This window comes from Meles meles, chromosome 4 (assembly GCF_922984935.1).
Source record: "Meles meles chromosome 4, mMelMel3.1 paternal haplotype, whole genome shotgun sequence".
Classification (NCBI taxonomy): domain Eukaryota; kingdom Metazoa; phylum Chordata; class Mammalia; order Carnivora; family Mustelidae; genus Meles; species Meles meles.
Genome location: NC_060069.1, coordinates 19,287,653 through 19,308,228, shown reverse-complemented (window position 1 = coordinate 19,308,228; position 20,576 = coordinate 19,287,653). Strand labels below are relative to the sequence as shown.

At 44.6% G+C, this 20,576-nt stretch overlaps 1 protein-coding gene across 11 annotated transcripts in view; it reads left to right on the top strand.

Annotated features, from left to right (window-relative positions):
* THRB (thyroid hormone receptor beta) overlaps positions 1–20,576 on the top strand; it is a 372,214-nt gene that overhangs the window by 252,713 nt on the left and 98,925 nt on the right. For all 11 annotated transcript variants that reach the window (XM_046003102.1, XM_046003101.1, XM_046003097.1 and 8 more), the window contains one exon: positions 15,900–15,963. In XM_046003102.1, the coding sequence (XP_045859058.1) occupies positions 15,942–15,963 (22 nt within the window). In that variant the 5' untranslated portion in view covers positions 15,900–15,941. The remainder of the gene's footprint in view (positions 1–15,899; positions 15,964–20,576) is intronic.

Here is a 20,576-nt window from a genome sequence, read left to right as displayed (position 1 = left end):
TATCAACAATTCACTCAAGACCTTCCATTTAGAAAAGATTTAAGCTCAGATTCTACAAAAACAAACTTGGCTTAGGGGTCAGGGGACATAACTTTGATTTTCGCATATTCCAGTTTTTACCATCGAAACCTCAGGGTCCTCATTTGTAAAAAGATATAATAAAATGAAGGTTGTGAACATAAGATCATATCACCTATGTAAAAAAAAAAAAAAAAAACCTATGAATGCATGTGACCACTCTTATTCTTGCAAAAGGCAGACAGGTGTAATGGTTTACAGCCTAAAATCTGGATCTACAAGACCTTGGTTCATTTCCTGGCTCTCCCATTTAAAAGCCTTTATGACCTTGGGCAAAGGGGTCACATCTGATAACTTTAGATTCTCCAACTGTGGAATGGGGATGGGACCACTCACATCATAGATTGTGGAGAGTATGAAGGGAGGTGTTGTATGTAGCACACTTGGCAGAATGGCAAGCATGCAGCAAGCACTCAATAAATGTTACGTCCTATCAGTATTATTGCCATCATTATAATCCTTACTTTTCAGGGAGCCATACAGGCATGTTCAGGGGCATGGTGAGACATATTTTAACATGTTTACATAAAGATCATAATCTTTTTTTCTCTACTCCATTTCACTGAATACACATAGAAATTCTGTATTTGTTATAGATTTTACAACAAAGCCAAGGCCTATGTTGGGTCTAGCTGGCCTTTGGGCTGGAGCTAAGAAGAGCTCCCTGCAGCTTTTCGTACACATTTGTGCATTTCCTGTAGGATCTTATTATTTATTTGGTGTTTTAGAAACTGGCTGACTTCTCTTTTTCTGGAAATCTTAGTTTTCCAATCCCTTGAATTTATTTCTCCTGAAAATCCTGTGCTTCATTTCTACCTCTGGCTGGTAAAATCAACAAGGCAAGTTGATGATCCAGGCCCAGTGTCTTTCATATAAGAAAATGGGTAGCCAAGTGGGTCTTTTTACAATAAACCTTTTCATAACCCTAGAGATGGTAAAACAGAAAGGTACCAAATCACAGCCATTAAAACAATCATTTTTAGATGAAAACTATGTTTTTGAGGGCAAGTAGAAAAATATTGCTGTAAATGTTCCCTCACGGAGAGAACATTAGAGAATACCCAAAAAGGTACTCATTAATTGTTTCAGTGCTGCTCAAAAGAGCCAGTTTACAAACGCTGCTGCCCTCAGAGAAAGGAGTTATCCTCTCATCAAATCTTTTATATGGTAGCAGGCTAGAGAATGGAAAGCCCATGCTTCCCTAATGTTGCCAACTGTTCTGTAAAAAATTTGTAAAACATTGCCCTGACGAATAGTATGTCTAATATTGTACGCAGTAAACCAAGTTCTCCCCAGATAACAGTGACACTTAGTGTACCCTCTTCTCCCTGACTCCCTTTCCATCCACCTCAGCCATCTCAGGAAGAGAACATGCCAGCTCCTCTCTCAATGTGCAACAAAATGGCCAGAACCCTATGCCATTAACCAATTTTATAGAATCTATGATTAATGAGACATAACAATAGCAACTCACATTTACTGAGCACTTACTACACGTAAGGCCCCATCCTAAACGTAACAGAGACAGAACTCCAGAGACATGAACACAGGCCTAGCTTGTGGGTGGCACTTGGTAAATGCACATTTCTCTTATATCAACTCACTTAATCTTCATAACATCTCTGTAAGAGGCATACTGTCTTTTTCGCATAGGAAAGCGTACAAAGGGTACTAAAACATGCTGATGTAGATACTCTGTCCAAGCCTCCAGATTGCATGTCCAGAATAAATTTAGCCCAGTCACCCACCCTATGCACAACCTCAGTTCACAGCTGGATCTAGACCAGGAAGACTGATGTGACCTCCACTGCAAGGATAGCATAATGATTTGCAGAGCATCGATGTTTTGAAGAGTTGGGGTTTTTGGTAACTCTTCCTCCCCCATGTACTTCACTTCCATGGCCCTTTGCACTTCTACTAGAGTACCACACACGACATCCTCTGGTTAAATTGATGTTCTGTCTTCTCTGTAACTGGACAGTGCTGGCAGAGGGAACGAGGAGGGCTTAGTCGTCCCCGTGCCCATCATGGCACCCAGCTGAGGGATGTGCATATGGCGGGTGGGAAGCAGTGTCTCAGCAATCAAGAACGCTTGCTCTGGGTTCGCACCCCAACTCCTCCTCTCACCAGCTGGGAGAAACAGGGCAAGTTTCTGTGTCTCTCTAACCTGTTGTTTCATCGATGAGCAGAAAACAGCTGTAAATGTCTCTTCTTTTCATTTGGCTGTTGATGAGATATTGGCTGTGTCCTCAGGAATTTCCTGGAGACCTAGCAGTCCCTTCCTGTATCTTCCTGTAACTTCCTGTATCGCACCCTTACTCACATCTCAGAGACTGCCTGGTGAAATGGTTGAAGGCAGGACTCTGAGCAGCCTCCTGACGTCCTGACTTTTCAACCAGATGCTCTGTGCTTGGCAAGCTCATGTCAAGATCGTGAGCAGAGAAATGGGCAGGTGAGCAGAAGGAAGGTTTCGCCCTTCCTAGCCTAACAGGGCTTGCTCTTGAGCTCCCCAGGGGAGGGAGCATGGTCCTCATTGAGCTGTTGCCATCCATCATTTTAATCATAACATGCTGCCATTGTTCCGTACATGTTCACAGATAACCAGAACATCAGTGAGTTGAAAGACGTTCACAGGGCTGCTGGCCAAGCAGCATCGCAGTCCACAGCTACAGACAAACAAAACTCTGTGATGTGTGGGACGAGTGGCCATCAGTAGATGGTAAATGTCAACATGGCTAGAGTCCTTCTTGGCATTACAAGTTCCGAAGTGTCCATCTGTACGAAGCTCTGTTGCACACAAAGTGGCTGCTTGCTTTCCAAAACTTCTGGTCCTGAAAAAGACCAGAATTTGGGGAGGTGTGGAAGTTATTAAGGGAAAGGCATTTAGTCCAAATAAATTACTCTTGAGTTAAACCTTGCTCAAAAATATGGTTTGTATTTCTTTACTGACTAATAGATGTCTCTGACAACCCATGAGGGCTAAGAAGTCTCTCCCAGCTCTGATTTCAAACTCAAGCCAGGGAAAATCCAGATGACTGATAAGAAATAATAACGGTTTTTCTTTTTGAGCTTTAGATATGACACCATAGGATGCTTCCGTTAAGTGTGCATTTTTAACAGTTTTATTGAGACATAATTCACGCAACAGAGTCCACCCACTGAAAGTGTACAATTCCGTGGAGTTTAGTATTTTACAGAGTCGTGCAGCTTTCACCCTAATCTCCTCTTAGGGCGTCTCCATCACCCCCAAAGACCACTTGCTCCCTTAGCAGTCACTCCCGTCCCTGAGCCAACCCGCCACACACCCCCACTGCCCCGCCCAAGATAACCACCCATCAGCTTTCTGTCTCTGCGTGATTTTTTTTTAACCTAGACATCGCCTGGCGGTCCCTTCCCTTGACTTATAATTAGAATCAAATGATAAGTGTTCCCTCAAAATCTGTCATTTTTGAGAAAATTCATTTTCTTCCTGCCTCACTGAGCCTTCCCTCCTCCATTCAGCCCCCGTCTCCACCACCACCTACGGAAGAGAACATCGTTCTTCATTTCACGAGTATTTATTAAGGGTCTGCCATGTGCCACACACTATCAGAGCACTTGGGGTAATGGGTGAACAAGACAAAGACCACTGGCCTCAGGGAGCTGACCTCCTAGCACGGGGAGACAGAACAATACGTAACAAGAAGGAAAGAAGTAAGGTGTACAGCATATTAAGACATGCTCCATACTTGGGAAACTCAAGAGTGGAGCAGGATGAGGGGAGTGGGGAAGCCAGTGCACAAGGAAGGGCAAGTCAGCAAGGAGCAGGTGCTCAAGGTAGGCATCTCTGCGAAGTTAAAGTTTGCAAGACTTAGTGGAGGTGAGGGAGGGACCTGAGCGGGTGTTAGGGGGTTGACCGTTTCGGACAGAGGAACAATGCCCATGCAAACTCTCTCTGGTGGGGGCAAGGATAACATATTCCAGGAAGAGCAAGGAGTTGGTGAAGCTGAAGTATGGGGCAAAGTAGGAGACAATGGCGGAGAGTCAAATGGGGCAGACGATGGGCACCCCAGTGGCTTTTCAAGCAGAGAGCTCACCCGCTGACTTCTATATTCTCAAAGGACCACTCTGACCGCCGTGTTGAAAGGAGATCCAAATGGAGCAAGAGCAGAATAGGGAGGCGCCCCCAGACACTATTTTAGAACAGTGGTGCTCAACCTTGGCTGCATATCTGAGCCCCTTGGGCAGCTTTACAAACCTGAGGCCGAACTGGTTGAGGATACAGACTGGGCACTGGGACTTTGCAAACCCACCCAGGTGACTCGTTACGTGGCTCTGGTTGATATTAGTGTTTTAGGAGCTCTAAGCGGTCTCACTGGTTCCACTCTGCAGCTGGGAAACAAAAATCCACAGCTGGCCCCGGCCACCCCTGACAAAGCTGAGCGGAGAGGGGACCAGAGACCTCATGGCTGCGGGAGGGCCAGGACGGGAACAGCAGGCAGTGTGCCAGCAGGCTGAGGCTGTATGAACTTGAGGAATGGAACTTGAGGATGTCAGTCCACTTCTTTGACTGGATCCAAATGTGAGCCTGAATGTGAGAACTGGGCTTTCTCCCCACACTCGACAGAGGGCTTGTTGTCATCTATCAGGGAGGAATAGAAGGGTAAGGTTTGAACCTCAGGAAGTGAGTATGTGACTCATTCAACTGTATAATTGCGGTGTGCCTGGCATTGTGCAAGGAGCGGCTGGTGAAAAGATAAGGGCTAACCATCCTTGCCCGAGCCAAATGGCTCAAAGTGAATGCGTATAATATTTCAAAATGTGTTATTTGTGGGAAGCCTTTAAATAAGGTGGGGGGGGACCCCTCAGTTGCATATCTGAGCTGTTGGCATTTTTAATTCAGAGGAATGAATAGAACATTATTGTGTTATATCGGCACAAGTACAGCGGGGGAAAAAAAGATGCCTGGAGCCACCGTGAGCGGAGCATGAATCAGCAATCTCACTCTATTGTTCAGAAAATAATCACAATGCTGGGAGGATGGAATTTAAGAAACATGCAGAAATGCCCTCCCCCCTCCCCAGCAGGAAACACACTGGCTAAACCATGGCATCTCGTTTTTGGCTTCCTGAGCTGGAAGGAATGTAAAAATCTTGGAGAGAATTTAGGGAAAGCTGATTTATAAATATGGAAAATACAACCCAGAAGAAATGCGAGATGATTTAGACGCAGCATTGCCACCCTCTCGGAGGTGCAGGCCAGGCCAGAGTGTTTACCCCTCCTGATCGGGAAGGAGAGCTGCCCTAGCTTCAGTCACAAACAGGTGTGTCTTGAGTACCTGCCGCGTGCTGATCCCTGGGCCAGCGGGTGGGGACAGGAAGGGGAGTGGTCCCTACCTTTTAGCTTCTGATCTTGGGTAATGGGCAGGCAAGGGCAGGGAGGCTGGAAAGCCATGAGAGATTCTGGAACTCCTGCACGCACCAGACTCATCACCTGGAGGGCTTGCCAAAAACACGGCTGCTGGCCCCACCCTCGGAGTTTTTGATTTAGTGAATCTGGGTTAGGTCCTGAGCATCTACATTCTACAGCATTCCTGGGAGATGCTGCTGGTCTGGGAGCCACACTTTGAGAAGCTAAGGAAAGAAGCTCCTGAGCCAGGAGAGGGGGAAGAGGGTGGCTTGAGTACAAGAAGTCCACTGGTAAGGTGCAATGGATTTGTTGCCACTTTTTAAAATGTGTTCTCTGGGGGCATCTGGGTGGCTCAGTGGGTTAAAGCCTCTGCCTTCAGCTCAGGTCATGATCTCAGGGCCCTGGGATCGAGCCCCGCATCGGGCTCTCTGCTCAGCGGAGAGCCTGTTTCCCCCTCTCTCTCTGCCTGCCTCTCTGCCTACTTGTGATCTCTGTCAAATAAACAAATAAAATATTTAAAAAAAAAGTGTTCTCTGGTCCATAGCTAATGGTTTTTGATTAGCTGTGCACTTTGGATAAACCCCAGTGGCCACGATTTTGCCACCATGGGGAAGGATGGCAAGAGGCAGGGCAGAGCGTTCTCTGCAGGCCTGTGAAATCAGACAGGACGCGAAAGAGTAGGGCTGTCCGGTGACTCCGAGCCACTCACAGTAGCCGGTGAATGGCGTCAGGGGATAAGAGAGTGACAGTAGGGCGACCTACCCCCACAGTTGTGTTCATACTCAAGACACCCTGGGAGTGCCATGGCAGACCCGTGGTTACACCATGGAATGTCTTTGATTTTTAAGGGAAACCCAGCAACGACTGTCAGACACCACATACTACTGTTAGGCTGTTTGGATCTTATTACTTAAAAAATAGAAAGTTTGTTTCTTTTGACCTGGGGTCAAATTACTATAAAAATTACTGAACACTAAACAATTACTGAACAAATTACTAAAACACAAATGGTGTCATGAACTGAGAGAGTTGGGATCTCTGTGTCCCAGGACTCCAGGAGGAGGGATTTGTGGACTTACGCAATTTTTCTTCCCAGAATCATACATTCGAGTCAGTGCATTTGAAGAAATACACATTCTAACTTTAACCTAAATACCAAGGAATAAAAAACATAAGAAAATTATAACTACGTGAATCTTTCAGGGGCTTTTCCTTCTTGTCTCCCACCTGGATCTGCCCATCCCAGCTCCCTGCCTCAACCCTTCACTATGGTTCCTGTCGTTATTTTGAAATAAAAATGCTAAATTCTCATTCAGTGCCCCAGCCCTTCCTTTACGACTTAAGTGCAATGGATTCATTCGTACAAATTTGAACTCGTAATTGCTCTGGTGCATTCCTGAAAATCGCCTTTAAAACAGATTGTTAAAAATTGTTAACAGATTGTTAAAAAAGATTGTTAAATCCAGCTGTGTGTGCCGTACTATGCACATGACACGTGACAAGAAGCCATTGCCTTTACCAATAAAGTTGGCCCAAAGGACCTTCATCAAGCAGCATCAAACAGGAACCCAAGGAAGGGGAGAATGAGACATGTAAAATGTATGAACTCTCTTTGCGCAGGAACTGTGTAACATAGTCCCCTTCACCTCCCATCACTTAGCATTTAAGAAGTGGTAAACAATTATAACGATATTTGTTGGGAGAATTCTGTTTTCCTCTTAAAGTAATTTTAGGGGCAAATCAGTCTTCATAAGACCTCCTTAGGGGAAAAAAAAAAAGACCTCCTTAGGGAAGATGATTATTTTCCCCTGAGGATTAAAATTCAGCAAGGTTAGGCACCTGGGTGGCTCAGTCCTGGGATCAAGGTCCGCATCGGGCTTCCTGTTCAGCAGGAAGTCTGCCTCTCCCTCTCCCACTCCCCCTGCTTGGGTTCCTTCTCTTGCTCCCTCTCTCTCTGTGTGTGAATAAATAAATAAAATCTTTTTGAAAAAAATATCTGCAAGGAGCTCACAGCAGATTCCAGAGGCAGAGAGCAGGAGGCCAATCTGGGCGGCGCCATCTTCCCGGGATGTAGCTGTTCCCTCTGTCAAATGCTGTCCAGGGTCTGGAGAGTGAGGAGATGGGTGCAGGAAGTAAGTTCTTGTTGGTTGTTGTTGCCTTATTCATCATCAAACACTTGTAAGAAATCAATAATAAATCATTTGCTTCAGTCCTAATGTTTTATTTTCACATTCTCATTTGTTGTTTTTCATGCATGTGTCTTAGTGAGTCACCTAACCACAATTATATATTCAAGCATCTGGTGGTTCTGCGTGGTATCCTCATTCTTCGGGAGTTATTTAATTCCCCTGCCATGATGAATTCATTTCCAGTACCTTCAACACACACACACACACACACACACACACACACGAACACACGTCCAAGCTCCAGAGCACATGTACTTTATTTCCTAACCTATTCTCCACCAGGTGTCAGCAGAGGCAGTTTTAACTGCTCCCTTTGGCCAACAGGGCCTCTGTTGAAGCTGTTTCTCCTGCTGTGTCAGACGTTTCCTCAAACCACCCATCTGCTTCCTCTTAAGAGAGAAGCTTCTTCTCTGAGAAACGTTCAAAGATGATGGTCCCCCTGCAGAGAAAGGTAGCTTGGAGGCAAGTGCGCTGTAAACCTAGGCGGCGTCAAATTAATTCTCCTAAAACATCTACTGGCTGTTTTCTTCTTGACTTTTCTGTCACTACGTTATGTGGCTACAAATTGCTCCGAGTTCCATTCAGGGCGATGATAAAGTGAATGTAACAGATGATTTTTAGATTCACAGGGGGGTTTTGTTTTAAAGCTCAGTCTAAGCCCAAGAACCCCATTCCTACCATTGCCTACCACTTAGTCTTCAAAGCAGAAAACAGGATTTTACTCAGGCTGTGGCCCCAGAACCTAGCACGTGAGAATTGAAGAATACCACCATGGGTCAACATTCCACTTTGAGGTGGATGACCTTACCCTGAGAACAAAGACTCTTGACTTTGAACATCCCCTGTCTTATTCTGTTAGTAATTGGCAGGACACACACTCTGTCCATGCTGCAGTGACTTTACCTGGGAGATAGAAGGAAAAAGAATGGAAAAGAGAGAGAGAAAGGGACAAGTATTTGGCATGGACATAGGTTAAAATGAAGAGCAGAAACGAGCCTCACAACGAGATTGTTGGATATGAATTAAAAGAGGTTGGTGGGGTAGACGTCAAGGCTAATCATTTTACCAAGAACAAAAAAATCAGCCACAGCAAATTAGGCTCAATTTCAATCACAGATCCTGGTTGTATTATCTCACTCTCCAAACTTCTCAGCGACTGCTGAAAATCCCAAATGAAAATTATAGCTTTGCCATTCAGTATTCATTTGCTGATGTCCCCTACGTGGGACCCTCGTTGCTTGCCCACCATAGCCAGCAGAGGGATTTAGTCCCTTCCTTCTGCTCCTAGAGGTGATCCACTCCGACTAACGTCTGGGCCACAGCACAAGTATAAGCTACTACTTTTTCCACATGTATATTGCAACCTTGTGTTCCATTTTAATCAGCCTATTCCCAGTCTAACTGTGCTGGCTTTTCAAATTGTTCCTCTTACTGATTTTTTTTCTTACACAACACTGCCAAGTAGGGTTAGTTTTACCAGATAGAAAAGGTGGATCACAGTGTGGTATGATTTGAATTACACCTTGCCTGTGTTCTCTTCTATTTGACCTCTTATTACTATCATCATATATTCAACCATTACATATTCACTTCATTGGAACCTAGATTTACTATTAAAATGCAAAGACCTCAGCAAAGGACAACTGGGGCTGATTTAGGAAGTTATAGCTTGGGGACAAATTCATCTGGGTACCCAACCTTCTTTGTTCCCCAAAACAAATTTAAGTGACCATGAAAGGTAACCTTGAAAGGAAAGAAAATTCCCAAAAGATAAAATTACATCTAGAAAGAGGAGAATGGCAGATGGAAGAAAGGAGAAATTTCACCTCCATTTTATCTTGGTGATGATGGGATCTAGGGAGGCGGACTTTTGCATTGTTATAAGTCTTTAAACCATTTCAGGGTAACCTCAAAGCAGAGGCCAGAGAGCAGTTCCAGTTTCTCACAACATAGGGATGATTGGGCCTGGCTAGGAGATTAGTAAGTCATAATAGTGACTACAATAGTAATGAAATCTTCCAAAACCTTACGTTGATGTCCGACTTACAAATCTATAAAGCATTTTTAAATCCCCTTGGTCCTCATCATAACCCTGAAGGGTGGTAATTTTGACATCATTTTACAAATGAAACTCAGAGAGGTAAGGAGCCATCTGAGATGGCCAACCTATTGAGTTGAGAAAGCATCTGGAATGATGCCCAATGATGCTCACTCTGGAGGTCTTTCCTCTATACCTGGGCTTGAACTTATTCTTAAAAATGTTTCCCGAGTGTCAGCGTCAAAGTTTTGATGGAAATGGGCCCTTCCCTCTAAGGGTCAGGGGATAGAGAGGGAAACTCCAGAAGGGAGAGGATGTTCAAAATGGAGGCACAAGGCACCCAATGGATACTTGCAACCTCATTGTCCACCTTGCATGAGGTGCAGACCACTCTGAAGGGACAGCCATTTGCTTTCACCCAGCTGTGTTTCCAGATGCCACAGAGTAATGACAAGGCCAGAGTGGGGACCAAGTGGGGAAGGGGGCTCTGGTCCCATCCCATAAAGTCCAATAGTGCTCTATGCCCCACAATACCAAATAAACATAGTAAGAACAGTCGTTTGCTAGGCAAACACAACTTCAAGACACATCCGCAAGCATTGCCCTCCACTCATATTGATATGACCTCTAAAATCCTTCTATTTAGGAAGAATGGATTATCTCTGTTTGTGTCAGGTGCCAATGTCACGTGAGAGGGTGGGCGTGTCCTCCCTTGAGAGCCTTCCTGGCGTTAATGGTCGCAGCTTAGAGTCTGTGGTGACCTGACATTCAGGTATCTGACATTTTGAACTGAATCAAGAGATTTGCCTGTGAATGCCAACCCACCCCCCAGTGCACTCATGGCTTCCTTGGACAGCCCGTGAGGCCCCTGTTCAAGTGTTGACAGATAAGTCCTGTATATCTCACTGTTCTGTTTTTGTTTTGTTTTTGACAGAGAGAGAGAGATAGAGATAGAGGGGGAACACAAGCAGAGGGAGAGAGCAAGAGAGAGGGAGGGAGAAGCAGACTTCCTGACGGGCAGGGAGCCCGACGCGGGGCTCAATCCCAGGACCCTGGGACCATGACCTGAGCCGAAGGCAGACACCTAACAACTGGAGCCACCCAGGCGGCTCTTATCTCACTGTTCTGATGCATCAGGCTACATGATACTCTGGTGCCCTCGCTCCTGAGAGGCCCAAGGAGAAGCACACTAAGAAAGATGGCCTTGAAAAGGCTACCAGCACCCTCCTCAGAAAAGGTTGATGTAAAGACGTGAGGGAGATGTGGGGTTTCATGTTAATTATGTACAGACTATATAAGCAATGACTCACTGGATCCATATGGAAAGATTTTTCAAGGGGTAATTTTTACCGTTGTCCATTTAATGTTGTCATTTCTATAGAAAAAAGGAAACACAAGGAGACAAAACGTTGGGCAGTCGGGGCAACTGCACTGGCGTTTTCCAAGATAGATTTAGAGGTGTTCTCTCTGGCCTTGGTCTGGCTTTGCAACCTTGAACACTGACAGGAAAAAAAAAAAAATAGCAGTGATTCTGCACAAAGAGGTGCCACCAAAGGGGTACGGCTCCTGAGGAGTCCTCTCCACACTCCAGCAGATTGACCTTGCTCAACTTGGGTCTTTCTCTTCAGGACCTTCCCTAGCTCCCTATTTCCCTTATGATGAAGTCTGATTTCCGTGGCAAACCTTTCAAGACCCTTCACCATCTGGCCCCTAAGTACATTTGCAGCTTTTTTCTTGGGAATGTTCTTTTCCCTCCCCACCCCAAATCATGTATCCTGTGCCAAGATGCTCTACTTTTTGTTCTTTTGTTGATCATGGGCCGTACTCTTTATTCTTCTCCTGGAAAATATCCTGGCCCATTTTTCAAAGCCAAGCTCAAATGTCACTGTGGGTCCTCATAGAGATAGAATTAATCACACTTTCCTCATTGCTTCCAACTACATCTTTTATCCCTCTGGTCAACTCTTCTGCTGCTAAGGTACATACTGGTTCTTCACCTAAGCGCTCCAGGAGCAGGCAACATGAATAATTCATCTCAAATGATCTAGAGCTTGTGAAGGCATCTGATGGCATAAATGGAGTGGCCCTAGACCAAATCCTGGGGTTAGAGAATTCCTCTTTAGCCTCCAGCCTTGCTTTTCTGAAACCCATCTTCCTTCCACCCACAAAGTGATCTACTGCTTGTAGGTCCCATTTGCTTTGCCCCTGGCCAAAAATAGCTCACACTGGAGGATTTCTCTGCCTTTAGTGCCCATGGTTCTTGGTCACGCAACTTCAAAAAATGGAGAAGTAGATCAGAAGAGTGGTGGGCAGCAAAGCAAAGTGTATTGAGCAAGAGTGCGAAGCTCCTGGAGATGGAGGGGACACAAGAGGGTTGCCCTTGGAGTTTCTGTGTTGAGGGGGGTTTATGAGCTCTTTTGCAAAACTATCTTAAGTAATCAGGGCATGCTGAGTTGTGCCAATCAGGGCTTTGGTCACCTATCTGTCTACCTATTAGGTTAATGTCCATATGCTAATGGTCTCTTTTGCTGACATCTGAGAGCTCATGTCTTAACTGCCCCTTGGCTGTGATAGGGACAAATGCTTTGTGGTTAATTTTCTTATTTTAGGACACTTTGCAGAAGTCATTTCTGCAAAGACTGCAAAGCAGAATGCTGGTGAGGTCCCGTCTAAGCTGCACAGCAGGATGTTAATGCTGTTTTAGCTGTCCTGACTCCATACTTTCTTGTTGGGGACCTTGGCTCTGACTACCTCTGTCCAACTAACTCCTAACAGCGTGTCTCCTTTTCATCCTGTTCAATAGGTTGTATTTGTACTACCAATTGAAGTCTGAAAATATTTGCCAAATCGTCTACCCTTCTTTCAAGGGAAGGGGACTGTAACTTTCATTATATTCTTTGAGTGGACCAGAGCACCCCCCACCTCCACCCCCGAGCAGCTGAGATCCACAGAGCTAAAGGAATGAAGCTTTAGAGAAGAACTTTAAGGGGAAGCACGGAGCAGGCCTTGAGCAAATTCCCGGAACCATGTCACACACCTGGCACCTGCTTTGTTGCAGAATAAAGACTCTGTTCTTCTCAAGAGAGGCTGGATCTGTCCTGAGAACAAGAGCAGCCCGAGGTCGGGAGAAGGTGTGCCTTTGTGCATTTTCTCCTGCCTGGAAATATACACCTTCTGTCGATCAGAGAACGTCCCCTGTCCCCCCAGGGGTCCCCAACAGCACCTCTCCAGCCATCCCCTGTCTACTAACACCCTGAACTCTGTCCACATGACAGCTCCTCAGATATTCGAAGATCATCCCCTAACCTTCATGTGACTGCCTTCTACGTTTCTTTAAGACATGGTTTCCATCAGCCTGAACATTCTACTTGAGGCTTTCTCTTAAAATACAGCAGCCCAGACATGGCCTGGCTGTTGTCCTATAGGCTACATTTCCATCCACGCAATCCAAGATGGTCTCTGAGCTCACACAGTAGGCTGCATGTAGCTCAGGGTCTCCCAGAGTCCCTGGACCTACTTCCTACGTGTTTGTAATAATGCCGTATGCTTTCCAGTGTCAGATAACTCAATAACAACTTCTCCATCCTTTGTATGTTTTTAAATATAAATGCATTTTAGGTGTTTTGGAGGTGAATGTCCACTTTTCCATTCTTGCAAGGGGAACGAGCTTCACCCAAGGGACATGCTATTGGACTGAGAGTGATAAGTGGGCGGAAGAAGGCGCGGCCCCGAGCGATTCTCCATACCACCTCTTGGCACACCGTGTATGCGGCTGGTATGTTTAGCCGCTCCGGGCCAGCGGGCTCTGCCTTCCCAACCAGCTGGTAAAATGGATTATAAATTCCTTGAGGGCCAATAGCCTCTGTCTCAACCTATTTGTATTCCCGGTTTTTAGCCCAGTATTAAATGTCTAAATAGCATCCATTCCAGTGTCTTATTATTTCTACTTCCTAATGTCACTTGAGTCCCTCACCCTCCACAGCCACCATCCGAGTTCTTGCTGCCTTCATCTCTCCCTTAGACCTGCTGTAGCCCTCTGATTGGTCTGCTTTGGCTCAGTAGCCATGCAGCTTTAAAAACTCAAATTAGATACTCAAACTTTCCTTAAAACTGCACTAGTTAAAAAAAAATTACGTGGGGGCATCTGGGCGGCTCAGTCATTAAGCGTCTGCCTTAGGTCATGATCACAGGGTCCTAGGATCGAGCCCCACGTTGGGCTCCCTGCTCAGCCAGAGGCCTGCTTCTCCCTCTCCCACTCCCCCTGCTTGTGTTTCCTCTCTCACAGTGTGTCTCTCTGTCAAATAAATAAAATCTTTCAAAAAAAAAAATTACCCAGAGTAGTCCCTGTGCCTCGAGCACTAGAATGAGAAGAAAGCATTAAATCATGACCTGTGGAAAGGCCTAGTGAAGATGAGAGCCTTCGGGTCCAGATTGCCTCTACTGAGAAGCCTCTCTGGATAGTCCCAGGTAGAAGTGATCTCTGCCCCCTTTGTATCCCAAGCCCAAGGGGAAACCTGTGTACATTCTTGCCTTTTTTCACATGATTCTCCCCCTGCTGCATTAGCAGACCCTGCTGGACAGGCCCAGGAGCTGTCTTTGGGCAAAGCCTGGGGAACTGCCTGAGCAGAGTTGCCCCTCAATCAGGGCCTCTGGACTGACTGACCAAAGACATGAATGATTCCTGTAAAAGGAATGTCCTCCATTCCAGTGGAGCTTGCCTAGGAGGCTAAACTGAGCGCCATTCTCCACCTCAGTTGGTGCTGAGATGCTGAAGCTGTGAGAGGAGCTTCACCTTGGAGCGTCCCAGGACGCAGACCACGTTGGGTCTCACTGAGGACCCTTCCCTGCCCGTGAGCAGTGGGTCTTGCTGAACAAGTGATGTGCAGACCGTGACTCAGCCCTGATACTTCGTCCTCACTGACCTACTAAGTGCAAGTCTTCACCGAGTTTGTTTCTTTTCGTGACCAAACACACACACACACACACACACACACACACACACACACAGAGCTTTCTTAATTTTTAAGCTCTCTGGACTTTGTTTTCCCCTTTGACCTCAATGACCAGCTGTTGAGCCCCAGGCTGTGGTGGACCTTCTCTGTACCCAGTCCCCAGGACAGGGCACTTCGCTGACCCCACACTATGTCACAGGACAGCCAGGAAAAGAGGCCCCAGACCCCTGCCTACTCAAGAGGGTTATCAGACTTTCCTACAATTACATTATAAAACTCAAGAGGTCATTGAAGGAAAATCGCACTAAATACTACCAAATGCCAAAGTACCATGATAATAACAGTACTAGTATACTATTAATGCTCTAGCAATGGTAATCGTACAGTTAAAGTAATGGTAATACTAAATGAGAATAGTACTGAGTAGGCAAGTTAGTACTAAATTTTGTGGTGACAGTATTTTTAAAGTCTTAATCAGATTTTTTCTCTTGTTTCTGGGTACTTTCTACCTCATACACAATACCTTTCTGTAGGGCATATGCCTATTCAATTGAAATTTTGAAAACAAAGATTTTTTTTTTTTTTACTTGATGGTATGGCAAAAACATAACTAGGATTTTATAGTTTCACCTTTGAGATCATAAAAAGGGAACAAAACTATTTGGACACATTTGTGTTAATATTTTATTTTAATATTGGTGTTATCCGTCAAGACTCTTGGTTGCAAGTGGCAGAAATCTGACAGCTTCTGTGAACACAGGAATTGTTTTGCTTAGGAAAGATTGAGGAAACAAACCCTCGAAGGGACAGGAGGGACACAGGTTGGCCTCAGAAAGAGCTGGAAGCAGGGATGGAGGCCACTGCATGAATCTGAGATGGACCCTCCTCACTTGGAGAAGGAAGGATCTAGACTGAAGATCCCAATCTATCCTAACCCCTCTCAGGAAAAGCAGCAAGTCCGTGTGCTGGTAGCGTTCTTGAAACTTGAGATGGAAAAGCAGACATGCGATCTTGAGTAAAAATAATGATGTTAAAGATGTATTTATAGAAGGAACCCTGAGATTATAATTAAAACGTCTTGTTAATTTACACATATCACAGAGCCTGCCGATGCTTCAATTTCCCTAGTTGTGAGTTGAGAGTAACAAACTGCCTCAAGCTAATTAATGTATGTGATATTGTTTGAAACAAAAACATTATGGAAAATACAGGTTATAACCTGTGGTATTTTTTTTCTTGTCTTTTTCTTTGTAGGAGGTGTCAGTGAAAAAAAAGGTCCAGAATGATTACTAACCTATGACTCCCAACAGTATGACAGGTATCTATATTTTAAAATTTTCTTTGCACGTCTCACTTTTGTTCCACCTAGAGAGAAATACAGGGTTCCTAAGAGACCAACGTAAGAGTCTTAGCCACACTTATTTCCAGTATCACTAAATGCAGATACATCCTGTGAATGCATCCCGAGAAATGAGCTTTCATCTTCTTCAGAAACCTATGGAGAAGAAATGATAATTAAGTAAAAGGCTAATTTTTAGCTATGCTGAGATAACCCTTGTACACTGGATATGTTGACTCTTTACATTCGCTTAGACCAATATAACAAATGACTCTCCCCACTTAATGACTAGAGTTCGGGCATCTTCCCCCAGATGGGCTGTTTATTCCATTTAGCAGCAGAGTCAGAATGGAATATGATTAGATTGCAGCAGGTAATTGAGGTAGAGACTCTTAGCAAGGGACAAAGGAGACAGAATGACCCCCACGGAAGATAAGGTTGCAATAGCATGAATTCTTCGTGCAACACAGAGAGCAGGGGTTGCAAACTCAAAGGCCCCAGGTGCCAGGCGGATGACCTCAATGCTGGAAACGGGTTGGGTGTAAGGGAAAACAACAAACAAAACTGGAATACTCGGGTTCTTTCTAAAGAGTAGCCATTCCTCCACTGTAGGTGATCACTGACAGGTAGGGAAGAGCCCCAGAATGCTCAGAGATTTCAGATTTTTGAAAGAAGTTGGAAATTCAGATTTTTAAATGCAATATTCCCCCTCGTAAATATTAACAGTTAACTTATAAAAAAAATGTCAAAGACTCATGGGCCCATCAAAATACATCTGCCAACTAGAATGAACCCAGCGCCCATCAGTTGACAAGCTCTGCTATCTACCTTCCAGCTTAACACCAAGCCCCTACCCATTCATATGGTTCCCATGACAGCAGGGCAGACGCCCATAGACCTCTGTGTGTCATGGGTATAGCTTGACTTTTGATAATCCATTCCCGTCATGACAGACTAAACATGCAGGACAATTCCTCCAAGAATCCATTCCCCAGTAGTCCTGAGAAACTGAAGTGACGTAAAGCTCCACTCAGCCTTCTGCAATTTTGAAAGCCTCCCAATAACCATACACTGCCTCTCTCGGCATCACTGCCCTGCCCTTCTACCCGCCTACACTGGAGCTCTCGGTGCAGCACAAAAGATAGAGTGCAGGAACAAACCAGAATGATTCACACCGGTAAGCGAGGGCCTCCGAACCACGGCTCGTCATTTCCTCCTATTTTTACTCACCAACAGGCATCAAAACATACCCACCCCCTTTCTATTGTACTGCCAACCTAGCCAAAATCCTCTCTCACTTAAATCTCACCCATTCTATGTCATAAACCTGGTCGTTCCATGGAAAATTGGTGCAGATCAAGCTTAGCTAGCTCCTTCATGTTTACCGAGGAGTGGGCATCTCAGCCAGAAGGAATGAAACCTAAGTCTTTGCAGGCACAGGCACAGGCATGTGGGAGCACAAGATATCAGACAGCAGCAAGCCATGCTGCAAAACCTAGGGAAAGTGCTCCCCCACTGACACAGGATGGTGTGGGATCAAGTGCAATACGGGGGTGGCTCTATCCTCCGTGATAACCCGCCCACTCAAAAAGGCCTCCAAAGATACAGTCTCAAAGAATATTCGTGTCCGAGATGTACCAAAATGGCAAAGCTTGGTGTAAAAGTGGGTAATCTCATGGCTTTTCCTTGCCTTGGGGTGGGTTCCGGATGGAGTCCAGAATAAGCGTCCATCCCAGGTTCTGACAGAGCTGGAATCAGCAGTTACTTTTAAGGAGCCACAGAGTAAAGATCTCTGGTATTGCTGACGACTCAGCTCTGCCCCTGAGGCCGGAAGAGGCATGGACTGCACACAGACAGATGGCTTGCATGTGTTTCAACAAAACTTTATTTACAAAACAGGCAATAGATTAGCTTGCGCCCAAGGACTATAGTTTGTGGACCCCTGGTCTAGAGTCCAAGGTAGTCCAGACCATCTTACTGTGAAGCAGAACCCCCAAGGTCATGTCAGCTCATCTCCAGAACTAAGCTAGGAATCTAGGCTTACTCCAGGACAATTCTAAACTGAGCCAGCTTTCCAGCTGATCTTGTAGAAGCCAAGATCCTTCCTTGCATGCTGAGCTGGATCTGCAGGTGCCTCCCAGGAGAGGAGGGAGTTGTTGCTTCCCAGCATTTGCTTCCTAGTGTAGAGACTAACAATAGTTTTCTATTTGAAAAAGCAGTCTATTCCGTACACACATATGCTCAGTGCATGTTAATGGGCTCAGCTGAGAAAATTGTTACTTGAGACTCGCTTGTTTGTGGAAGAAATCAAACAGTATCCTTTTCCCTCTCTGTTTTGCTGTGATCTCAGGCCTTGTGTTTATTTTAAGAAACCTAAAGAGCTTCTTTATTATGGAAGACCATGGTAAAGTTGTAAGCCATCCGAACTAAGTGCTTGCTTTAGGAGCCTAATTTAAAGGGCAAATATGCATATTTTCATCTTTGAAAAGCATAATATGTAATATTGCTGTTATGCAATACTGGCTATCAATTAGCCTTTATGAAAATAAGACCATTCTTTAAATGAACAAGAATAAGAACATTGAATCTATTTTTCTAAAAGCAAGCTGACCAGCATTTTCAGATAAATGAGCCACGTTGTTGGAATGCAATCTCTTTCAGCCAGAATGCTTAATAAATTTGTATGTTTTGCATTAACGCAAATGGAAATTTGGTTATTTTCTGGGGTTATTTAATATCAGCTACATTGGAGTCAGATCTTGCCAAAATTTTCTTGTTGCTTTACTCTACCTAGTTTGAAACTGGGACTGTATGAAATCACTCATTGAAAAATACTGATTCTTGGGGCTCCTGGGTGGCTCAGTGGGTTAAGCCTCTGCCAGGGTTCTGGGATCGAGCCCCACATCGGGCTCTCTGCTCATCAGGGAGCCTGCTTCCTCCTCTCTCTCTGTGATCTCTGTCAAATAAATAAATTTTTTAAAAAAAGAAGAAAGAAAGAAAGAAAAATACTGATTCTTAATGAAGAAAGTAAGAAAGTGGCTTAATATGGCATTTTATTAATCTGGAATTAAGCACTGCTTCCTAAGTAATCTGAGGGGAATTCTGCTAATACTTACGGCATTATAATGAGCTTGGTTTTGCATAAAACCGTGATTCACCGCATAGAGGAGTTTGTTGCAAAATATTAATACCTAAAGGTTCAAATATGGGAGTTAGAGGCTTTTGGCCTTGGTAGAAAAGAAAACTAAGAACTTGGACTTCTCCACATGTGCCTGAAGAAGCAGAAGCCAGGAGCTGCATTGAACCTGGCTTTACGAAATTAAGATACGTCATGAAGTTTGCACAGTATTTGATGTTTGCCCCCAGTCAAAGTCAAAGTCTTATGAATCCTTCCATGTGAATAAAATATTCCCCACTCAGCTGTTCAGACTGTCCCTCTTCTCCGTGGCCTGCTTGTCCATTTAACTTCCCTGTTGTGATGCTTGCCTTTTTCTTTTTCTTTCACAAGATATTACTGTTGAGTGTATCTCAGGCACTAGGAGAGGGAGGATAGCATGGATAGGACTGCTTTCAGTTGTTGACCGAGGTTTCCTCTGGATGATCGTCGGATTGTTTGCTTGTTTGGGGTTGGGATCATGTGTTAAGCAAAAGAAAGAATTCCATAGGTTTAAAAAAAAAAAAAGAAGTACATTTCTTATTATTTCTGAGGTTGAAATTCTTTTACATGCTTACTGGCCACTTGTATTTCTTCATCTGTCACTCACTTGTTTATACTTATTATCCACCTGCTCATTGTGGATTTTGTATTTTTCTCATTATGTAGAGAAACAGTTTATTATATATAAGCAGTTTATTATATATTAAGGATAATAACTGAGCATATCACCTAATCTCTCTATGAATTCCTTATTTTTAAATATTTTTTAAAAGACTTTATTTATTTATTTGACAGACAGAGATCACAGGCAGAGAGGCAGGCAGAGAGAGAGGAGGAAGCAGGCTCCCTGCTGAGCAGAGAGCCCGATGCGGGGCTCGATCCCAGGACGCTGGGATCATGACCTGAGCCAAAGGCAGAGGCTTAACCCACTGAGCCACCCAGGTGCCCCAAAATATTTTATTTATTTGAGAGAGAGAGAGAGAGAGAGCATGACAGAGGGAGAGAGAGAAGCAGACTCCCCACTGAACAGGGAGCCTAATGTAGGGCTTGATCCCAGAACCCTGAGATCATGACCCAAGCCAAAACCAGCCACTTAACCAACAGACCACCCAGGTGCCCCACTATGAATTCCTTATTAAATGAGAAAGGAAGACCAGTTCATCTCTTGTTCCCCTTCTACTTTTACAATTATATTATACTTTGCATTTGAACATGTATAAATCGTATTTTCATGAAATAGGACATGGGGGCATTGAAGGTTGGATGTTAAGGAAAAGGGATCCCGGAGCAATGTTTTCTGTTTCTAAGACCATCCTAATGAACAAGTTTTTCAGAGTTAAACAAAATACTTAGGCTGGGAAAACAGTATTTTATTGCAAGCCCGTGTCACTCTTCAGAGGTGGCTCTCCAAGTGTTCGTTAGGCTTCCCAGATGC